Here is a 19,074-nt window from a genome sequence, read left to right on the forward strand (position 1 = left end):
CAATTACAAATGGCACTGCAGGAAAAGTGTTCGCCGTTCTAAAACAATTAAACAGACGTACAGCACCTGATCCAGAATCCAGCAGAGGAGTTTCAAGGGATTGGATTTTGATTTATAATTCAGGTAAACGAAATGCAGTTGCTTATCATGCATTCATAAAATTGGTCCAAACATCGGTAACGATATTCCCGGGCCAATTCTAAATTTCAAGTCAGTAGAAAAGAAATATCTACCAAGACATTTTGTGTCCTTGAGCAAGACACTTAACCTACCTCGCCCCCAGACTCTGTGTACACTGGTGTATACTGGTGGAAGGTAATAAAGTAAAAGTAGTAAAGTACACTGCTTAAGTAGAATTTTTAGGTGTCTGTATTTTACTTAAGTACATTTTTCAGTCGATACTTTACTTTTACTTCACTACATTTGAGAGCAGGTATCTGTACTTTCTACTCCACTACATTGTTGAACTGTACTGAAAAGTAAAAGTACTTTTCATATGATTTGAGGGGTTATTTTTTCCATCCTGACTAAAGTTTTTTGAGTTCAAGCTTCAGCTTTGATCAAACAAAAATAAACACAGAAAACTCATAAAAAAATGAAGAAATTGATTTGTATTGCAACTTCAATACGAAATGCAACGTATTGCAATATTCTGAATCAATATCACTACTTTTTTCATGTAATACTTTTGCTTTAGTAACTTTTATCTCTGTATCTGTAGTTTTACTTAAGTAACAAAATTAAACATTTCATCCACCACTGCTGAGGAGAGTGTAATGATCTATTATCAGTCAGAGTAATGTGCTTATAATGCAGTTAATATTGACACATGTGATCCAAACATTAAATTCTAGATACGTTCTTTTAGTGGTTTTATGACTGCCATGTTTTATGATTGATCACACCTTTGGGTGCAGCAAACTTTTACTTTGTTAATGCCAGATGTCTTTTCCAATCCATTAATCCAAACTTTAAAACAATAGACAAACTGCGCTCTCTCTCCCTTTGGCTCACCCTGCGCGCCCACCTGTCCATCTGTGAATCAAATGCAGAGGGTGTTTTGGCGGCTGGTGAGCTTTTTTTAAAGAGGGAGGCTTGAAAGGTGTCAGACGTAATAACTGCCAGGGAATAGCTTCAGTAGGACAACGTTTGATATGTGATTCAGGTTTTTAAAATGGGGTTTCCTGTTAACAGTTACTGCTCGCACATGTGAAAAATAAGCTGGTGATTTATTTCTTTATTTCTTTATTTAATGTATTTATTTATTTATTTTAATGTATTTATTTATTTTTAATTAATTATTACTATTATTTATTTATTTATTTTTCAGTATTTGCACATTTTTAAGAACTACATAAATATTTTCAAAACTACTGGGGTGCTCTTATGTTAAGGGCCGTCCTATTAGAATAAGCTATAAGACTGAAACCTGTAAACAATTTTAGTCAATCAATTACATTCACTTGCATATTTGTTGGGGGAATAGTCACTTTGATACAGTTTGGCATCGTTTGTACTGCTGAATGCTATAATATTCTATCATGTTTTATTGTTACTACTTTGTGTTCTGGCTTGTCTGTCTTTGTCCCAGCTGGGGTAGTATAAGTAGTTACTGGCCAATGGGCTGGTTACTCTATTACCAGACTGCCTCCTCAAAGTCACTGAGAATCGCTGACCACCAGCACTTTTCTTTGTGTCTGGTTAAAGACCTTGTTCAAAGTCAACTACCACCTTCCCTCTTCAGCACCTTTTGTCCGATCAGTAGATTTATTGTCATGGGATACCCCCACCACAACCTACACCACTTCTACAGCTCTTTACATCCACATAGAACTGATACATTAAAGCTCATATTACGCTACTTTCTGATCTATATTATGTTATTTCCTTATCACAAACACACCTGGAGTTGTGTTTTGCTTCATTCACACATGTTTAAAACACGAACCTTGCATATTTAGGCTTTACTCCTTCTCTCAAACTGAAACCACTCTGTCCCACCTTGTGATGTCATGTGGTAATACAGGAAGTGCCCCACTGTGTTTTTAAACTCCATACACATTCACTAGAAGCATTAATTTCAAACCTAAAAAGTATTTTAGTTTTCTGTCTTTCTCTTTTTAGTTTACTGTTTCGGAATATGATTGTGAACAGTAACTAAAATTTAAAATAATCCCTGGAAGAGTAGCTCACACAGTACGCTGCAGATGCTAATATCAAAATAAACAAAATAAACCGTAAATAAGTTGCAGTTTTCAGATGTCTTCTTCATTCTTCTTCAATTAGTCAAAATCCAAATGTTGTGTTGGAACAGAAAATTGTTAGTTTAAGGGTATGTTACGATTTACTTCTGCTCTGCTTTGAAACCGTTGGATCCTCTCTTTCACTCTGCCCTTCGTTTTATTACAGGATGGATTTGAAACTCTGTTCTCGATGAAAAAGTGGGTTGGCCATCACTATGTGTTAGAAGAAAACAGCTCTGTATGAAGTTTATCTATAAGGGACTACTTCAAAAACTGCCAGAATACCTCACCTGTTTGTTAATCATTGACACTGGAACATTTAATACCAAATCACATGACTGTTTAAGGCTAAGGACGAGCCACACCAGAACTGAGACGGGAAAGAGGGATTTTAGCTGTTTTACTTCAGAAAAATTTAATAAGATAAGATATGCCTTTATTAGTCCCACAGTGGGGAAATTCCAGTATTGCACCACACAGTTAAAGAACAGAAGGAAAATGGTACATGCAATAAAACAAGATAATAGATAAAATAAATAATAATAATACAAAATAAAATAATAATAATACACTCTAACGAAAGGCAAAAGTGGATACGTTGATAACACAATCGCAATTTAATAATCTGATAACAAACTTTTACACACCTGCACCTCTTTTTGATGTTTTATATGGACTTATTTGTTTTTGATTTTTTTTTTTTTTTTTTTTTTTTTTTTTTTTTTCAGTTTGTATTGTAATTTAAACAGAGCGCCCATGAAAAAGAGAGCCCAAGTGCTCTCATTGGGTCCCTCTGTAAAAATAAAGATAAATAAAATAAAATGAAATAAAAAATTGTCCCCGTGGGGATATTTGTCCTCTGCATTTGACCCATCCTTTAATGCCACTGGGGCAGTCTGTCAGGAGCAGTGGGTATCTCCATCTCCGGAACTTCAGCTCGACTTGGACTGCCTTAACTGGAGACTGTTGATGTGTCCTTAAGTGCAGCACTGTACCCACATTGTCGAGTAGAATGTAAAGTGAGTGTTGGTGGTGGTCGGGGGCACTGATGGTCAGATTGGTTACAAAGGCTGTGACGGACGTTTAAGTGTCCAACGAAAAGTCCTATATAAACTGAAACCACTATCATTATTGACCATGTTGTGGGTTGTGGGTTGATCTTGGAACCCAGAACCTTCTTGGATTGACCCATCACTTGAGACCATATGCAGTGTATGTTTTTATTAACACATATAGGTTCATGATATGGACTGCAGGCTTTACTTATAGTTACAGAGTTGCTTAGTGTAATTGATTCATCCTGATATTCCTCATATTAAATTGAGTCCTGTTTAGTTATACATTACACAACTCCATTACTTACACTGATCAACTCTCCCCTTCAGCCCTGATTACCATCTCAGACACATTCTTCTTTCTTGTTGTTTACTGTGTCGCATTCTAATGAAGTTATCTCCACCGCCTGCTTGGACACCTCTGACCCCTCTGCCCTCATCAGCCTGTACACGATGACATCTTCAGACCCATAGTTATTACCATACACTCGCACATACCGCACGATGTAGCCGTTTAGCCATTAGCAGTCAACCCGGCTTGTCACCTCTCACAATACAAGCATCTCATTTGCAAACGTAATTCCTGCGTTAGTCTCGTCTACGCTCCGTGGATAATCTATTTAAGTGGAAATGAGCCCGAATGAATGATGATAAATATTGAACATCTGTGTTGGGGTTTATTAGAAGCTGACACGTATTGAGGTGACACGTGAGGGATTTATTTCCGCACCAATTTGCACTTTTTAATTACAGATATTTAAAAGGGGCTTGTGATTTGTGGCTCGTGAGAAAAATGCGTCAGGCGTGTCTTGGTGAAAACATGTCATCGGATTGTGAGTGGAATGCGCGCTTGGTTTTCTTACTTTGTTCGACATCCTTGGGAGCGAAACAAAAGGTATTTGCCAGCTGCATGGGACAATAAATAAAAGTTATATAGATTACCGGAACTGCAACTGCATTTGTTCATTCTCAGTATATCAACAACGTATGTTCTAGCAGTAGAGGCTGCACTAGCACTTATTAATGATTAGCTGCAGGTGCTGGGGTTTAGTTAGTGAGGATTCTGATCAGAGAGAGTCCTTTCAGGTTTAAACCAACTGGATTTCAGCATTGAAACTAGCAACCCAAATGAGAGACTCACGTGAGGTTAGATCATGTTTATGGAATTTTAAATCGAAACCTTACATATGGATCCTTTGATTAGTCATTTTAGCGTTTGTTTTCAGTGTAACACCTCGTTCATCCAGGAGTGGTTTTAAAGGTACTCATCTAGACACTGTTTTGTCGCAATCAGGACATTGAACTCCCATCCCATTTTGTGTTAAATACTTCACCTTTTATTGCTACCTTGCTAACTATTGCCCTCACTTATACAGGTCCCCAGAAATGTTTGTACTTTTAACCTAATGGACAGCATAATGTGGCCCCTTCTACTTGCCTTGTTCGTTAGGAAGTGCAAATGGAAACTGGAGACTCTTGATATTTAAAGGAGTAGCATCAGTATGGGACCTTCAGACTTAAGAGCGATATGTTGGTGTTGGTCATTAATATGTGCATATAATGTACGTCCATTGAAGGTTGGATAGTCTGAGAGGAAAGGTCATAGGGAGGCTTATCCACAAAGCGACGTCAACAAGGTCGAACTTTACTTTACTTTAAGAAAATGTGAATCTGAACTCAGGGAAAGTCACAAATATGGCTGTGTACAAGGAAAAAAAGAAAGACAATATCACAGGGGACTGAAGTGCATCGCAGATTTCTTCTAAATCAATGAGCGAAGCACTAGACTATTAATCTGAGGTGAGAGTAATGTAATTTTATTCAAGATGATGGGTGAGCTCCTTTGTTTCAGACGTGTCACTGAAAAGAAATAATTTGATTGCACGCTTGTGTTTGGTTCTGGCTTAGACGTGATGGAGGGTGTGGTGACCAGACTGATATCCCTCTATAAATTTTTTTTTTTTTTTTATAAATAAAAAAAATAATAATAAAAAAATAAAAAAAAGAATCAATCAAAAATAAATACATAAATAAATAATAAAATAAATAAAAATTAAAAATAAATAAAGATATCATCCTGGCAAGAACCTGGAGTTGTCCTTGGTGTTAAACTGTATATTGGCATACTAATTGCTTAGCTAGTTCGCTGAAACATCCAACATCTTAGACTAGTAATTCCTGCCTTGAACTCAGTCTCCCCCAGTTTTAACATCATTTGAAGCAGTGCATTCCCAATCGTGTACTACATCTGAACAGCAGTGGACTTAACCAGAGCTGAGACAGTAGTAACATCAAACTAGCGCGACCCAGGCCACCGCAGTCAGGGAGCCGCACTAACAGGCTGTCGTGGTGCCCCTTTCTGTCCATATCACTGTGATGGACGGGGAGTCTGCAGGGATCCGGCAGAGTCCAGCAGCACAACTATAAATAAACCACAAGAGCTGCATCCAGAGTCCAAGCTCCAGCCACATCTCAGTTGGGTATTACACTGGACAGCGTAATTGGACTAGCGTTGGGTCTTCGCTCAGCACAGCAAGGAAATGTACAAGCAACACATGAAAAATAATGAATATGAATTTTTTACAGCACTTTTTGGACACTTTGACGTTGCATCATTTATTCACCCACCTCATTCAAGATTAGTGAAGTGTCTGGCCTAAGGGAACAATGGCGTTATGCACTTACAATTGAGCTTGAATTGAACCTCCGACCTTGCCTGGGATCCAGAATACACACTTCTTCAAATCTCCCTTCGAATCTCCCTGTTTTCAAATGGGCATGATTCACAGGAGGATTAGCCAATCGGGGACATGCATCGTAAAAAAATAAAGTCAAAAGCATCACAGATTTCTGCAGAATCAATGAGTGAAGCACTAAATTCTGTTAATCTGAAGTGAGAGAAATTTGATTGTATATGTAAATCAAATTTGTAAACCAATAAGCTCCTTTGTTTCGCATGTGTCACTGAAAAAAAACCAAACAAAAACAAAATCTGACTGCATAATCACGTTTGACCGGGCTTGAGATGCAACGGAGGAAGTGAGGATCAAACTGATATCAATCTGTATAAAAAAAGAGAGATATCATTCTGGATTTCCAGGCAACCTCTGACCTTTAGTGTTGGGTGTATTATCTAATCATCTCTTTTGGGGTGACAATGGCTCAGTGATTAGAGCAGGTCGCCATTGTAGGTTTGATTCACCCACAGCTGAGTTCTGTTGTTGTGCACTTAGGTAAAAAAAAAAAGTCACCTACCTTCTTGTCTGAATGTGATGTGAGTATTGGTGATGAACGGATGGGCTGATGACACAGATTTGACGATTTGCTTGTTTGCAGAGCAGTTGTGGTAAAATCCTCCAGCTAAGGTAGTTCTGATCAAGCCTAGCTCAAGATCTGGAGATGTGAGAGGACAGATTTCCCTATGGAGGCAATAAAGTGAACCTTAACCTTAAACAATTGTGAATAGTGCGTTTGTGTAACACTGCAAAGGCTTGAACGCTCTAAACCAGAAACCAAATAATGAAATGAATGAACAAATTTCCCCTTCAAATGAGTTTAGCCCAAACATAGCTATAAGGCTGAACTTAATGTATGATTATAACATCCCTTCTTACACATTTTCATTTAAGTCTCATTCCTGCAAATATAAAAATGAGAAATAACACATCTCCAGTTCGTTCTACATTTTGGTGCAAGTGAGCATCTGAGTGTGTAATGGCATGCCATCCAATTTTTATTGATTTGACCGTGGGGGGTTAGGAGGCTGAGGTAGACACCAGACAAGCCCATAAATCTATATGCTATCACACGTGCCGCAGACAATAGGCCAGACAAAGGAATAGGTCAGGTGTGTCCTACTGCACCCTTTTATTCGCATATAGAAGAACATAACACTATAGAAGTCGATGTGTTTTAGTGACAATTTTCCTGTAAGGTTCTATAGTACACAGACTCAACTCCAGATATGTTTTTGAAGAGGAAACAACATTATAACATAGATCAGAAAACAGCGTAATATGGCATGTTATGTTAAAAATACTTGCTAGCTAAAGTTTTCAGTTAATGAAAATTCATATAAAAACTACTTATAAAGCAAAACTAGTTTAATAATGCAAAAGTACTCGAAATCCAACCAATTTATTTTTGGAGAAGTGAAAAAAAAATATTGTTGTAAGTGAAGCTCCAAGCAGAGATTTGTAGACACGGTGCTGAATTTGAAAATGTGCTTTGCCGAACCGTGTTTTTTTGTTTTGTTTCACTGTTGCATTTCAATTCACCCAATACACAAACCTAAACAAAAAATAAGCTGTTTCAGGCAAGCAACATGATGCTTATGAAGCGGAAAGGTTCTCAATATTACATGAATAAACCAAAATAAAATTAAAGCAAAACAAATCGCAAGTTTTTCTCCAAAACTTATGTTTAAATGGCTTATTTTTCACACAAGTCTGGTAAGTAGAAAGTTGAAGATATGTATTGGCCACATTCTTTTTGCCTAGAACAGTGCTGATGGTTGGAGTTATGGATTTAACCCTGGAGGCTATGGTTGTGTGTGCATGGTTGAGCAAGTATCATATCAGACGCATTACCATCAGCTGTCAAAACTATTAACCTTACTCAGCCTCACCCACGTTTACCCCTCAGTGCTCCAAACAGTACTTTCTTTGTGGTGGCTCTTCCGGTTAAGAGGAATCTCATTCTTTTCAATGGCAAATTTGTGAAAAGTTTTGCCTCAAAAATATGATATAAAGTAGTGTTGATTTGTATAAAATGTTCGATGTTCATTTGCACCAACAAGTCAACATCTCATCATTTCTCGGAGAGGCTTTAAAATGGCTCTTTTATCCAAATAGAACTTATTTGCTGTCAACATGTATATGTATGTATGTACGGCGACCTTGAGAGCCTTGAAAGGCGCCTAACAAATAAAATGTATTATTATTATTATTATTATTATTATTAACATCGCCAGCCCCACACAAAATAGAGTGGTCCCTCGCTATATCGCAGTTCACCTTTTGCGGCCTTGCTGTTTCATGGATTTTTTAGTACAATTTTGCTTTTTTCACAATGTATGAACGTGAATTGTGTTCTGCGTCCTGATTGGCTAAAGGACTGTAGACCGTTGCCAATCACTCTCTGTCAATTTACACAAATGTTCTATTGCTACCAGTGTGACTCTAAGGTGCTGTATGTTTGCAAGTTTTCTCCCCAAAACCCACAATGTCGATGAAACGTTCTGCAAAGACAAATTTCAGAAACGCTTTGGACTGAAGTGTTTCTCTGCATGGGGAGGCGCCTCTGCATACACCGCTGGAGCAGAGGAGTACATGAACAACACATTTAAAGCGATAATCAAGGAAGGGGGGTATAATATACGAAGGTTTGAACTTTGAGAGTGTTTTAACAAGAGAGAAATGTGAGGAAATGTTAATGCCTGTGTGAGAAAAGTGTATAAAGTGTGTGGTGAGGGGTTTACAGCCTTAAATACAGCCTGGATTTCACCTATTGCGGGTTATTTTTAGAATGTAACCCCCGCAAAAAACGAGGGACCACTGTAATACAACCCAAATGACAATGTCGGCGCCGACGGCAACTTCTGTAATAAGGTGAAAAGTGCACATTGGGGAACCCCTTGATATGATTGAAGACGTCATGAATCTTTGCTTTAGTACAGGATTTAGGAGTATTACAATGTTGTACTTAATGATTTGATGCCTGATGAAACTTCTTGTGGACTGTCTTTGAAACCCTTGACACATTTTCTACAATACAGATGGGGCTACAACTAACATGAATAAATTAATATATAGTTAAAATACAGATTTTTGTTGAAGGATCTAGTCTGGCTTTAGGGTCTAGTTACTAAAACATTTGGTTCAACATTTGTTTCAGATATTTCTCAGAATAATCAGCAGGTAAAGGGTTAGACTCACTTCTAACATCAAACCAAGCTTTTGCATAGATAGAAAATAGGAGTGGAACAATTCCGTCACAATTTGATTCTTATTTCAGTTTTTGTTGGACCTCAAAGAACAAAAAAAAAAAAAAAAATTGCTCTATAAAACAGAACTTAAAATAATTAACAGAAACATGGTTAGACTTCTGCTTTAGTGTAGTCTCTATGTGATAAGTCAGGAGTTTATTGCGCATTTGGGTTAATGAGTTAGGCTACATCGCTGAATTTTTAATCACTGAAAAACTCACTTTATTTTTTTTATCTTTTATTTGACCAAAAGTCTCTGCTTCTCCTGACTCTCTCATGTCTGTGTAATCTGCATGTTTCTGCCTTGTTCCCAGCAGCGGCCCCACTCGTCCTCCTCTCCCTGATAAAAGAAAACTTCCTCTCTTCTCCTCTTTTTGCCACTACACATGTTAGAAGACGTAATAATGTCGAAACGAGAAGAACTGAGGAGATGGTGTTTAAAAAAAAAAACGATTGCGGCAGTGCCAGTCTCATGTGAATTACAAATATACAGTATATAATGAACATACATAAAGTAGTGTAGTAGTAGAGTGGTTAAAAGTTCATATTTTTGTCAAGCCTGAGTCTAGCAACGTGAAGTAAAAAGTGACTGAATGATAAAACTCACCTCTGATAGAATATAGCAGCAGTAATCCTCTTTCAAACAGTTTACTTTCTGTATCTAAGAAAGGACCCCAGATTTGACCTTTTCCTGCCTGTGCCAAACTGACAATACAGTGCATGTACATGAGAATCAAGCACAACGTGAAGCCAAATCGAAACACCAGAATCAGAAAAGCAAATCAATTTTTTAAAATCAAATGGTACATGGTCACATTTTTTATATAGCAGTTTTCCATCTTCAAGGCACTCAAATTACCCACCCATTCACACATGCACTGGCAGCAAGGTGGCTTAAGTGTCTTGCCTAAGGACAGCTGTCATCCGTGGGAGCTGGAATCGCACCGCCAAACTGTACGTCAGTGGATTTGACCGCTCAGCCAATGATGTTTACGTCAAGAGTGGGATTCAAACCGCTAACCTTCGAATCAGTGGAGCTACTGACGCCCAAATCATCCTGTGCCATTATGCCTTGTTAGTATCTCGTAGTTTTTAATCCAAGCTGCAATATCGTGACTTCTCCCCCTACAAAGTCAAAGTAATTAGGCGCGTGTGGCTTCCTGCAGTGAACATAGCTCATAAACTCTGTCTCTGTCTGTATGGGGCCAGGGCGAGGTGCTTGGATCCAGGGCAGAGGGAGCATTTTTCAGACCTAATGTTGCATGACAGTGGACCAAGGTTCTGTCAAGGTGAATCAGAGCCACCAAAGACCATTACTAAAACAGGCTAACAGGCTAACAGGCTAACAGGCTTTCCCCAGTCTGGTGCTGTACTGGGAATGTCTTATCCATTGTATCGCCTTTTAGTTTAGTTTTATTTGACAATAGTTACAGCAACATAGCACAAAGTAGTAAACAAGCAATAAATGACTGTCAAATGGCAAACTTCTGCACTTGTAAAATGTAGCTTTATTCAAGGAATAATTAAAGAAGACCTATTGTGCTTGAGCCTGCTAGCTATAATCTATGACACCCATGGATCATTATGTTATAATTTGGACATTTTAAATCACAATATTCATCTAAAACACTTAAAAGAAACAAGACTTCTGCGTTAGAAAACTGAGGTGCCCAATAGGAGCTGGCACCTCTGATGGATAGCTGCAGATCACGCTAGAGAGCAGTGGATTTAAAAAAAAAAAAATTGTACCATGTCAATGCGATGTTGCCAAATCCTACACATATCACTGATTAAGAAATTAAAACTGGAGAACGAAGTAAGTACAGAGCAGTGGGTGTATGCCTGTGGTGGTGAAAAAGGGGGTTGATCTGCAATATGGCGTTAAATTAGCGATTAAATATTCCTCAAACATGCACAAATCACTCCAAATACAATTTTGAGTGAGTAAATGCTGAGGAGAAATAACTGAAACATAGTTAAAAGCTCTGTAAATTCAATTTTGCACAATGGTCTGCTTTAAGTGTGAGGACCATCCTTGTGCATCCAGTCAGCTCTCATCCCAAAGTGTCATATAGTGATTCACATGGGTTTTTTTAATAAATTTGCAACAGATAAAATGTTTTCTGATTAGATGAAGACCGCATAGTCTGATTTTGTCACAAGCTTCTGCTTTAACAATGCATATACTGTACATTTACTTGGGTACTTCAAGTCAAGTCTCATTTTAGAATCACTTAGTAGTTTCCTACTTGAGCAATCTGCTTCTACTGTTAGGTCACTCCACTGTGATTTGTCAAATCTGCTCAACTTAGGGTGACCAGACAATCCTATTTACCTGGGACAGTCCCAGATTTGAGCACGGTATCACCTGTCCCAGCAGATTTATCCAAAACCATTGATTTGTCCCAGTTTTATTCAAGAAAGGTCCCAGATGTCCCTATTTTTGACCTGGTTTTGACCCTAAACCTGGACTAAACCAGGTGTCTCTATTCTTGGCCAATCCAATCCCCACCAACAGTAAAGGGGGCAATATATTGTCATTTGTTTAGCTAAAATACAGAAAACTGTGCTTGGAAATCACCATAAGGAAAAAAAAAAGTCTCTCTGATTATCACAAATACGTAGAGAATTAACAATGTTACACTCTTTTTTCACAATTTTATTTATACTAACTATTCCAGTTCTGTGTCCCAGTTCTGAATTTTGAAAATGTGATCGCCCTAGCCTGTCTCTCACTCAACATCACAGCTGCACAAACAGAAAAGCACATAATTATTTCATAACAATAGAGGTGGAGATACCATTTCAGAGACAATTTGTGACATACCTGTATAGAGATTGAACATAAAAAAGGTAAAAAATACTGTCAAAATCTGTCATGTTTGAAGCAATTGTGCAAAAACATCAAAAGTCCATACAGGCGCATTAGTCAAAACAATAAAACCTGAATCGAATGCCATCAGTCACATTCATATATGGTTGGCACTGCCTTATAAAAATACATGTTGGCTATTACAGCTGCTAACACCCATTCCTTCTTACCATTTTCAATTCTAGCTCCTTTCCTTTTTCCCATTTCCTTCTGTATTGTCCCAGCATTCCCCTGCATACCTACCCTTCAATCATCATTCCACCAGTCCTCCATTTGTCTTTTTATCTCCCTCCATTCCCCCCATCGTCCATTGTGTGCGTGTCCTTATAGGTGAACTTTAATTATTGGGTGTAAATCGCAGCTGTAGTCGAATCACGTTTTTACTGCCACATTAAAAAAAACTCTAGAGGACACTGCCACTAAATGCTTCCCTATTTTCAAATCCTCCCAGTACCCATTCTGTCCTTCCCCTGAGTAATGCATTGCCTATTCTACGTCAACTATCTCATTAGTATTTCTAGACGGTCTATTGTATAAAATGTGTTTGGGTGCGGCGTCAGAATCCGGGACGAAAAATGATGCCATGATAACATGACAATGATTGGTTGACTTGGGGCCGTCGTCATGGCGATAGATATTGTTGAAGGTTAGCATTCAGAGTGCATCACCTGCTGCCTGCGTGCCTTCCCACTCAGTTCAGATGTCTGCATAGGTCTGTGTGGGTGGAGAGACAGGTCTAAAGGAGCAGGGGTAATAACTCCATAGGACCTATAAGCACTGAATACATCTCCAGGGATTATGGATTGGGTAAAGGTGGTTGCAACATGAGATGACTTTGAATGTTCAAGTTAAAGGCACATTTTGTAACTTTTCTGGTGGGAGTCTGCCCCCTGCTGGTGTTTACAGAGCTGTCATCGCTTTGCACAGAATGTTCCACGGTATGGCATTAAGGTGATGGTTGAATTTTGTAAACTGAACAAGAGTAAATGCATTTGTCACTCGGCTAAGCAGCTTCTTCGGCTCGGACAGGGTTCTGGTAAACAGGGATAATATAACTAAACTGAAACTAACACACCCACGTTTACAATGGGAGTGTCTGTTATTAGTTAAGTCCACTACCCTAAGGTGTGAACAGTTACACCAGAAAACTTACAGAGTCATTTTTCTAGCACAATCTGACAGAATGTGCAGTAGATTTAATGAACACACTTAGTAGTAACTATATAGACTTGTATTTTAAAGTAATTTTTTGTTGCTGTTAGCTTTTTGGAGATGTTAGCAACACTGACATAAAATCCATTGCACAAAGCCAACTAGCATTAGCATTTTCAAAAATAGAAGGTGGACAGAAGTCCAACCTTTAACAACCAAAGAGCCATTTGGACCCAGTTTCCACAGAAAATAAAACACTGGGAGCCGCAAATACTTTTTGACATCTAAAATGAAGATAATACTGTATATAATTATAATAATAATGTAATGGAATAATGTAGATTTATTTTCACGGACCGGCCTTCTACACGTGGCAGATAAATATGGCAAAAGTAAATTAAGTGCATAAAAAAATACAACTCACCAAACCGCTGCATCAGTGGGAACCATGCGCTTGTGTCTTTGCGATGAGGTGGACCCATCGAGGAGTGATGAGAGACAATGACACCTGCTCTGCAGTTTCTTTCAAAAAACTCTAAAGGCTTATTTTATAATCCCAGGTGCTTAATTTCAATGTGCCAACGTAGATTTGAAGGTTTCATTGTCTCGTTCGCTTTTCCCACATATTATGCAGAGCGGACTCTGCACGTGAGAATCACCTGTAGCGACAAACCCATATTTTAAGTAGGACTCTTGGTGTTGTCTGTTAAATTTCACTTTCTTTTTCTTGGAGGTCATAGTTGCCTCTTCTGGCTCCTCAGTTGACCTTTTCCCCTTTGTTAAAAAGCTCTCCAAAGACTTTTGTTTTGGCTCATTCTCCCTCGCTTGTGGCTCTACTTTTGTGCGTCATGTGTTATACGTGATACGTCAAGAGCATATCTTTTACAGATATAATATAATTGCCACTACATCAAATAGATTTCTGTGGCAATTTCCTATCAGGATTTTCATGATATATCTACGGACAAGCTTATTAGCGCGTCATGAGGGACGGGCAAAAGTTACATCGGAGAAGATCCTCCTGCTCCTGAACCTCTGCACAGCACCTGAAAATCAGGGCTGTGTCTTTACGCAGGACTGTGAGCTGTGTCTGTGAGCTGTGTCTGTGTCTGTGAGGCGTGAGCATTGTTGTTTTTAACATTGTTCCACGAATGTGCCGCTTATTTTGAGCAACGAAAAATAAGAAAATATAATTTTATTTTAATATTTCAAGATCACAATAATCTTCCAATTTAAACTACAATAAAAAAGAACTAACACAAATAAAATACACTTCAAAAATTTATTTTCCCAAGCCACAAAGGATGAAAGAGCCACATGTCGCCGACCCCTGGCCTAGATGTAAAAGTATGGCTGTGTAACTGTGTATCTCCTGATAAAATGACATTTTAAGACTATAATACCTTTTAATTTACCCTGTTGAGGGTGAGGGCCACATTTTGCCCGCAGGCCTTGAGTTTGACACATGTGGTCTAAAGTAATAAATAAATGACTTAATCGGTTTATTTATATAGCGCCTTTTAAGACACCCAAAGTGCTTTACAGTGTATTATTCATTCACTCCATACTCAGTGGTTGTAAGCTACTATTGAAGCCATAGCTGTGCTGGGCAGAAGACTGGTGGAAGCAAGGCTGCCGATCTGCGCCACCGGCCCCTCTCGATCATAAACAACACTCATGCACACGCCACATTCATACTAGGTAATGTGGGTGAAGTGCTTTGCCTAAGGACACAATGACATGTGTCTAGTGTTGTCAAAGTGCTAAGGTTTCAAACTCGATTTTCGATACTGTGGAATAGACTTGATACAAAATACTTATTCAAACACCACAATGATGATTAATAAACACTCTTTATTTAGACATGAGAATGTGACTTTCAACATTAAATCCTAGTACTTTCTTTTATATTCCCATGTGGCCTTATATCTGTGTAATCCCTCAGTCGTCCAGGTTGGTTCCATAGTGGTCCATGGAGTAGTCTATGTCGTATATACTTCTGATACAGCTTAACATCATTGCTGTTCTGTGAATGGACTTTTTTAGTATTGATACTTGCTCGAATAAGTATCTAGTCTCTATTGTAGTTTAAGTATCGATTTGGTCAAAGATATAACTCTCTGATTTATTAGAACTGGTCCCATTACAAATAAAGGAATTAACTAATATTTATAGTTATTGTATTCGTATTAATAAAGTGCACATCCCTTCGAAGCAAAACTGTGCTTATTTGATTGCTTTTGACTGTGAAAGACAAAATAAAGCCTCTGCAATCATAAGAAAGCAAAGAACAATTCCCCCAAATGTCCATCACTACAAAGCACACACTTTTTGCCTCAGATAAAATGAAATGAATAAACAGTGGCTTGCACAGGTGGTAATCTCTGGAGTGACACAAGACAACATCAAACCTGCGAGGAGCGAGAAAGATAAAACGTAAAATTCCCATCCCATAATAGATGACAAATGCTTCTTTTCTGAGCACCAGCAGTATCTCTGATTAGAAGGCTCCAAACAACTGCAACCGCCCAGGGAATTCTCCACTGCTCTGAACATGACCTGTTTTTTTTGGGGGGTGTTTTTGCCTTTTTTTTTTTCATTCCAAAGACTCCATGCTCTCTTGTTCTTCCACTCGCCCCATTCCCCCTTCCATCTATGCAGTGTTGGATGCATCTGCACAATATGTTGCAAAATGATTGCCATGTCAGTATTGGCTATAATACAGAATCAAATGAATGTTGTTTTTCTTTAAGATCATTTAAAAAAGCTTAAAATGAAAGTGCCTTGACTTGTGTTTAGGGATGGCACGATATAAAATTTTAATGGTATAATTATTGTGAGAAAAAATGGTAAATGGTCACTCTTTTATATAGCGCTTTTCCACTGTTTTGAACATACATTAGGCAATTTTTTGTGGATTTTATGGATGTACATTGTTATTTCTTGAATCTTTTGCAACGGGAGTACACAACTCGAGTAAAATGTAAAAATGTGTTTGGGGTTTACCGATTTGGCGAAACCTTCTACACGCAACATAGTAATGCCACACTAACATTAAAATTTCATAGTGTCCTGCGGGCCACAAAATATCATCTCGGGGGCCTAAATTGGTCCCTGGGCCGCGAGTTTGAGACTCCTTTTACTTGTATATCTTGACTAAGCCTGACTCATTCTTAATCACTTTTTTCTTATGTATTTATTAAATCTTTGTTCATGCTTTATTAAGGCTAAATAAGAGCTAGCTATTACAAAATGATACTGAATATTACACAAATGTATTTTCAAAGATTAGTGTCGTCTCACTATCTTTCCCTGTATTCTATTTCCAGCTCCACAGCCCATGTCTAACCCGCCTCCTCTCTCTGTTTCCCTGTGTGTTTTCAGTATGTAAGCCTGGATTCTACCGCTCGGTGCTAGAGGCCCTGTCGTGCAGTAAGTGCCCACCCCACAGTGTGGCCAGGCAGCCTGGGGCCATCTCCTGCAGCTGTGAAGAGGGATATTACAAGATAGAGTCAGATCCACCGGCCATGGCATGCACACGTAAGGAGAAATGAGACCGTTTTCAGAAGTTGTTATAAGTATATTTATTATGAAAAGTGAATTTAGTTTGAAAGATGTGCATTAGTGAGGTTCACTTGAAGAAGTTGGGGTTGCATGACATCATAAGGAAAGGCAAGGGAAGTTTATTTGTATCGCACAATTAGTACACAAAGTAATTCAAAGTGCTTTACATAATAAGAAAGATATTAAGCAAGCGGCTGGTCCCTGAAGTCCTCAGAGTGCGAGATGGTGTGAGGCCGTTTGTACACAAGTAGAGCTGGTTAGAAGTCTATTCTCTGAGCCACAGGAAGCTAGTACAGAGACCTGAGCACGAGACTTATGTGCTTGTACTTCCTGGTTTTAGTCAGAACCCGAGCAGCAGTGTTCTGGATGTACTGCAGCTGTGGTTACTGTAGTCTAATTTAGTGAAGATATGGATAAAGCTCCCCAAATCTGGTTTAGACAGTATACCTTAGATTTGTGCAATGTTTTTTAAATGCTAAAAAGCTACAGATGTTGTTGATTTGATGTGGCTGTAAAAGTTCAAGTCTGAGTCCATTATTACCCCTAGATTTCTAGTCTGATTTGAAGGTTTTAGACAGAGAGAGTGGCAGTGACTCCTAAGACTTTCACACTGTATTTCTATTGAGCCGGAAAGCAGGTCGGAATTCTATGATTGAATACTACGATTTGCTTTTTAACTGCCAAAATGCAGATATTTGGACATGGTTTATGGTTAATACAGTAGCTCAGCAATTAACAAGTTTTCACTCACTGTCAGCGAAAACTAACTGCAGTGAATGTATTTTCAGAGTGAAAATATGGAGGTAAAATTGAATTACAAAGGCATTATTGTTGTCATTTGTTAAGTATGTGGAAGTAAGTTACATAGGTCCATCTGAAATTATAACACCTAATCCCAGAATGTCAGCGTCCTGTACATAGGTGCCATTTTGAAAACTTTCACCATTCAAAAGATACATTTTGTTTTGAATTGTTTATTGCTATGGCAACGCTGCTAATCCTGCATCATGCTGGGATAGTATCTAATCCATTGCAACATCAAATATCAATAAGTGGAAGACGAACAGAAGCAGAATTGTAAATTACTAAATTAAAACAAACTTGTCAAAAGGCAAACTGGGAGCTCATGACAGTCTTGTGGGTGGACGGCACAGTTGCACGCACAGTATGACATCACACTAGGTTTGGCTGTTGGAGAAATGTGTCGACTGGCAAAAGTCTGCAGATTTTTAGGCTACCAAAATCACCAAAATTTTACTTCATCAGATTCATCTGGGGACAAAAAAATATATATATATAAATACTAATGCCAAGGACCTGGTTGGAGAACATGTCATCAAGACTACAGACCCTACAGTTAGTGCAAGTTTAAGTTTTAAGATGATGAGATGAAACACAAACATCTCACGTTCTAAACACAGAAGTATTCATTTTATTTGTGTAGTGTTTAACATGTGACATCAGTGACATCTGCCCCCAGCTCCCTGTCCACTGCCTGACCTTTAAACATTTATTGATTTTAGCGTGATTCAGCAAAAGCCTCATAAAAATAAAGCTGGACAGGAAATAGTGACGGTAACAGTGAGGTTGCCGCACTGTGGCATAGGCTCTGTGCTGTTGTGCACAGAGCCTATTGGAAAATGTGTAATTTATTCAATATTATTTATGTATTTATGTATTATACACATACTTGATCATGAGTACTCACAATCAAACACCTATGTCCAGGCCCTCCATCAGCTCCCCGCAACGCCATCTCCAACGTCAACGAGACCAGCGTGTTCTTGGAGTGGTCCGTTCCCATGGAGACTGGGGGCAGAAAGGACGTGCGCTACAACATCCTGTGTAGGCGGGTGTTGCCAGAGGGGCGGGGCTTGGAGGAGTGCGGGCCAAACGTTCGCTTCCTCCCTCGTCGCCTGGGCCTGTCCAACACCTCGGTCATGGTGGCCGATCTGCAGTCGCACACCAACTACAGCTTTCTCCTGGAGGCGGTTAACGGCGTAACGGACCTCGCTAAAGACCATGCCCGGCAGTATGTGACACTGAACGTGACCACAAACCAGGCAGGTAAGGATTCAAGCGCACTGGCCAAGTTTTCATTTCAGTTAAGCGGCAGTTTGTGGAAAAATATTGAAATGAAAATGACAAAAACACAAGAAGTAGTGCTGAATATGTCAACATGTCAACACGATGGCATTAATC

At 38.7% G+C, this 19,074-nt stretch overlaps 1 protein-coding gene across 1 annotated transcript in view; it reads left to right on the plus strand.

Moving 5' to 3' along the window:
- The window catches only part of LOC117379308 (ephrin type-A receptor 5), a 125,234-nt gene that overhangs the window by 47,259 nt on the left and 58,901 nt on the right, over positions 1–19,074 (plus strand). The window contains exons 4-5 of the mRNA XM_033976002.2: positions 16,693–16,848; positions 18,601–18,939. Coding sequence (XP_033831893.1) covers positions 16,693–16,848; positions 18,601–18,939 — 495 coding nt within the window. The remainder of the gene's footprint in view (positions 1–16,692; positions 16,849–18,600; positions 18,940–19,074) is intronic.

Source organism: Periophthalmus magnuspinnatus, chromosome 12 (genome assembly GCF_009829125.3).
Source record: "Periophthalmus magnuspinnatus isolate fPerMag1 chromosome 12, fPerMag1.2.pri, whole genome shotgun sequence".
In the NCBI taxonomy this organism is placed as follows: domain Eukaryota; kingdom Metazoa; phylum Chordata; class Actinopteri; order Gobiiformes; family Gobiidae; genus Periophthalmus; species Periophthalmus magnuspinnatus.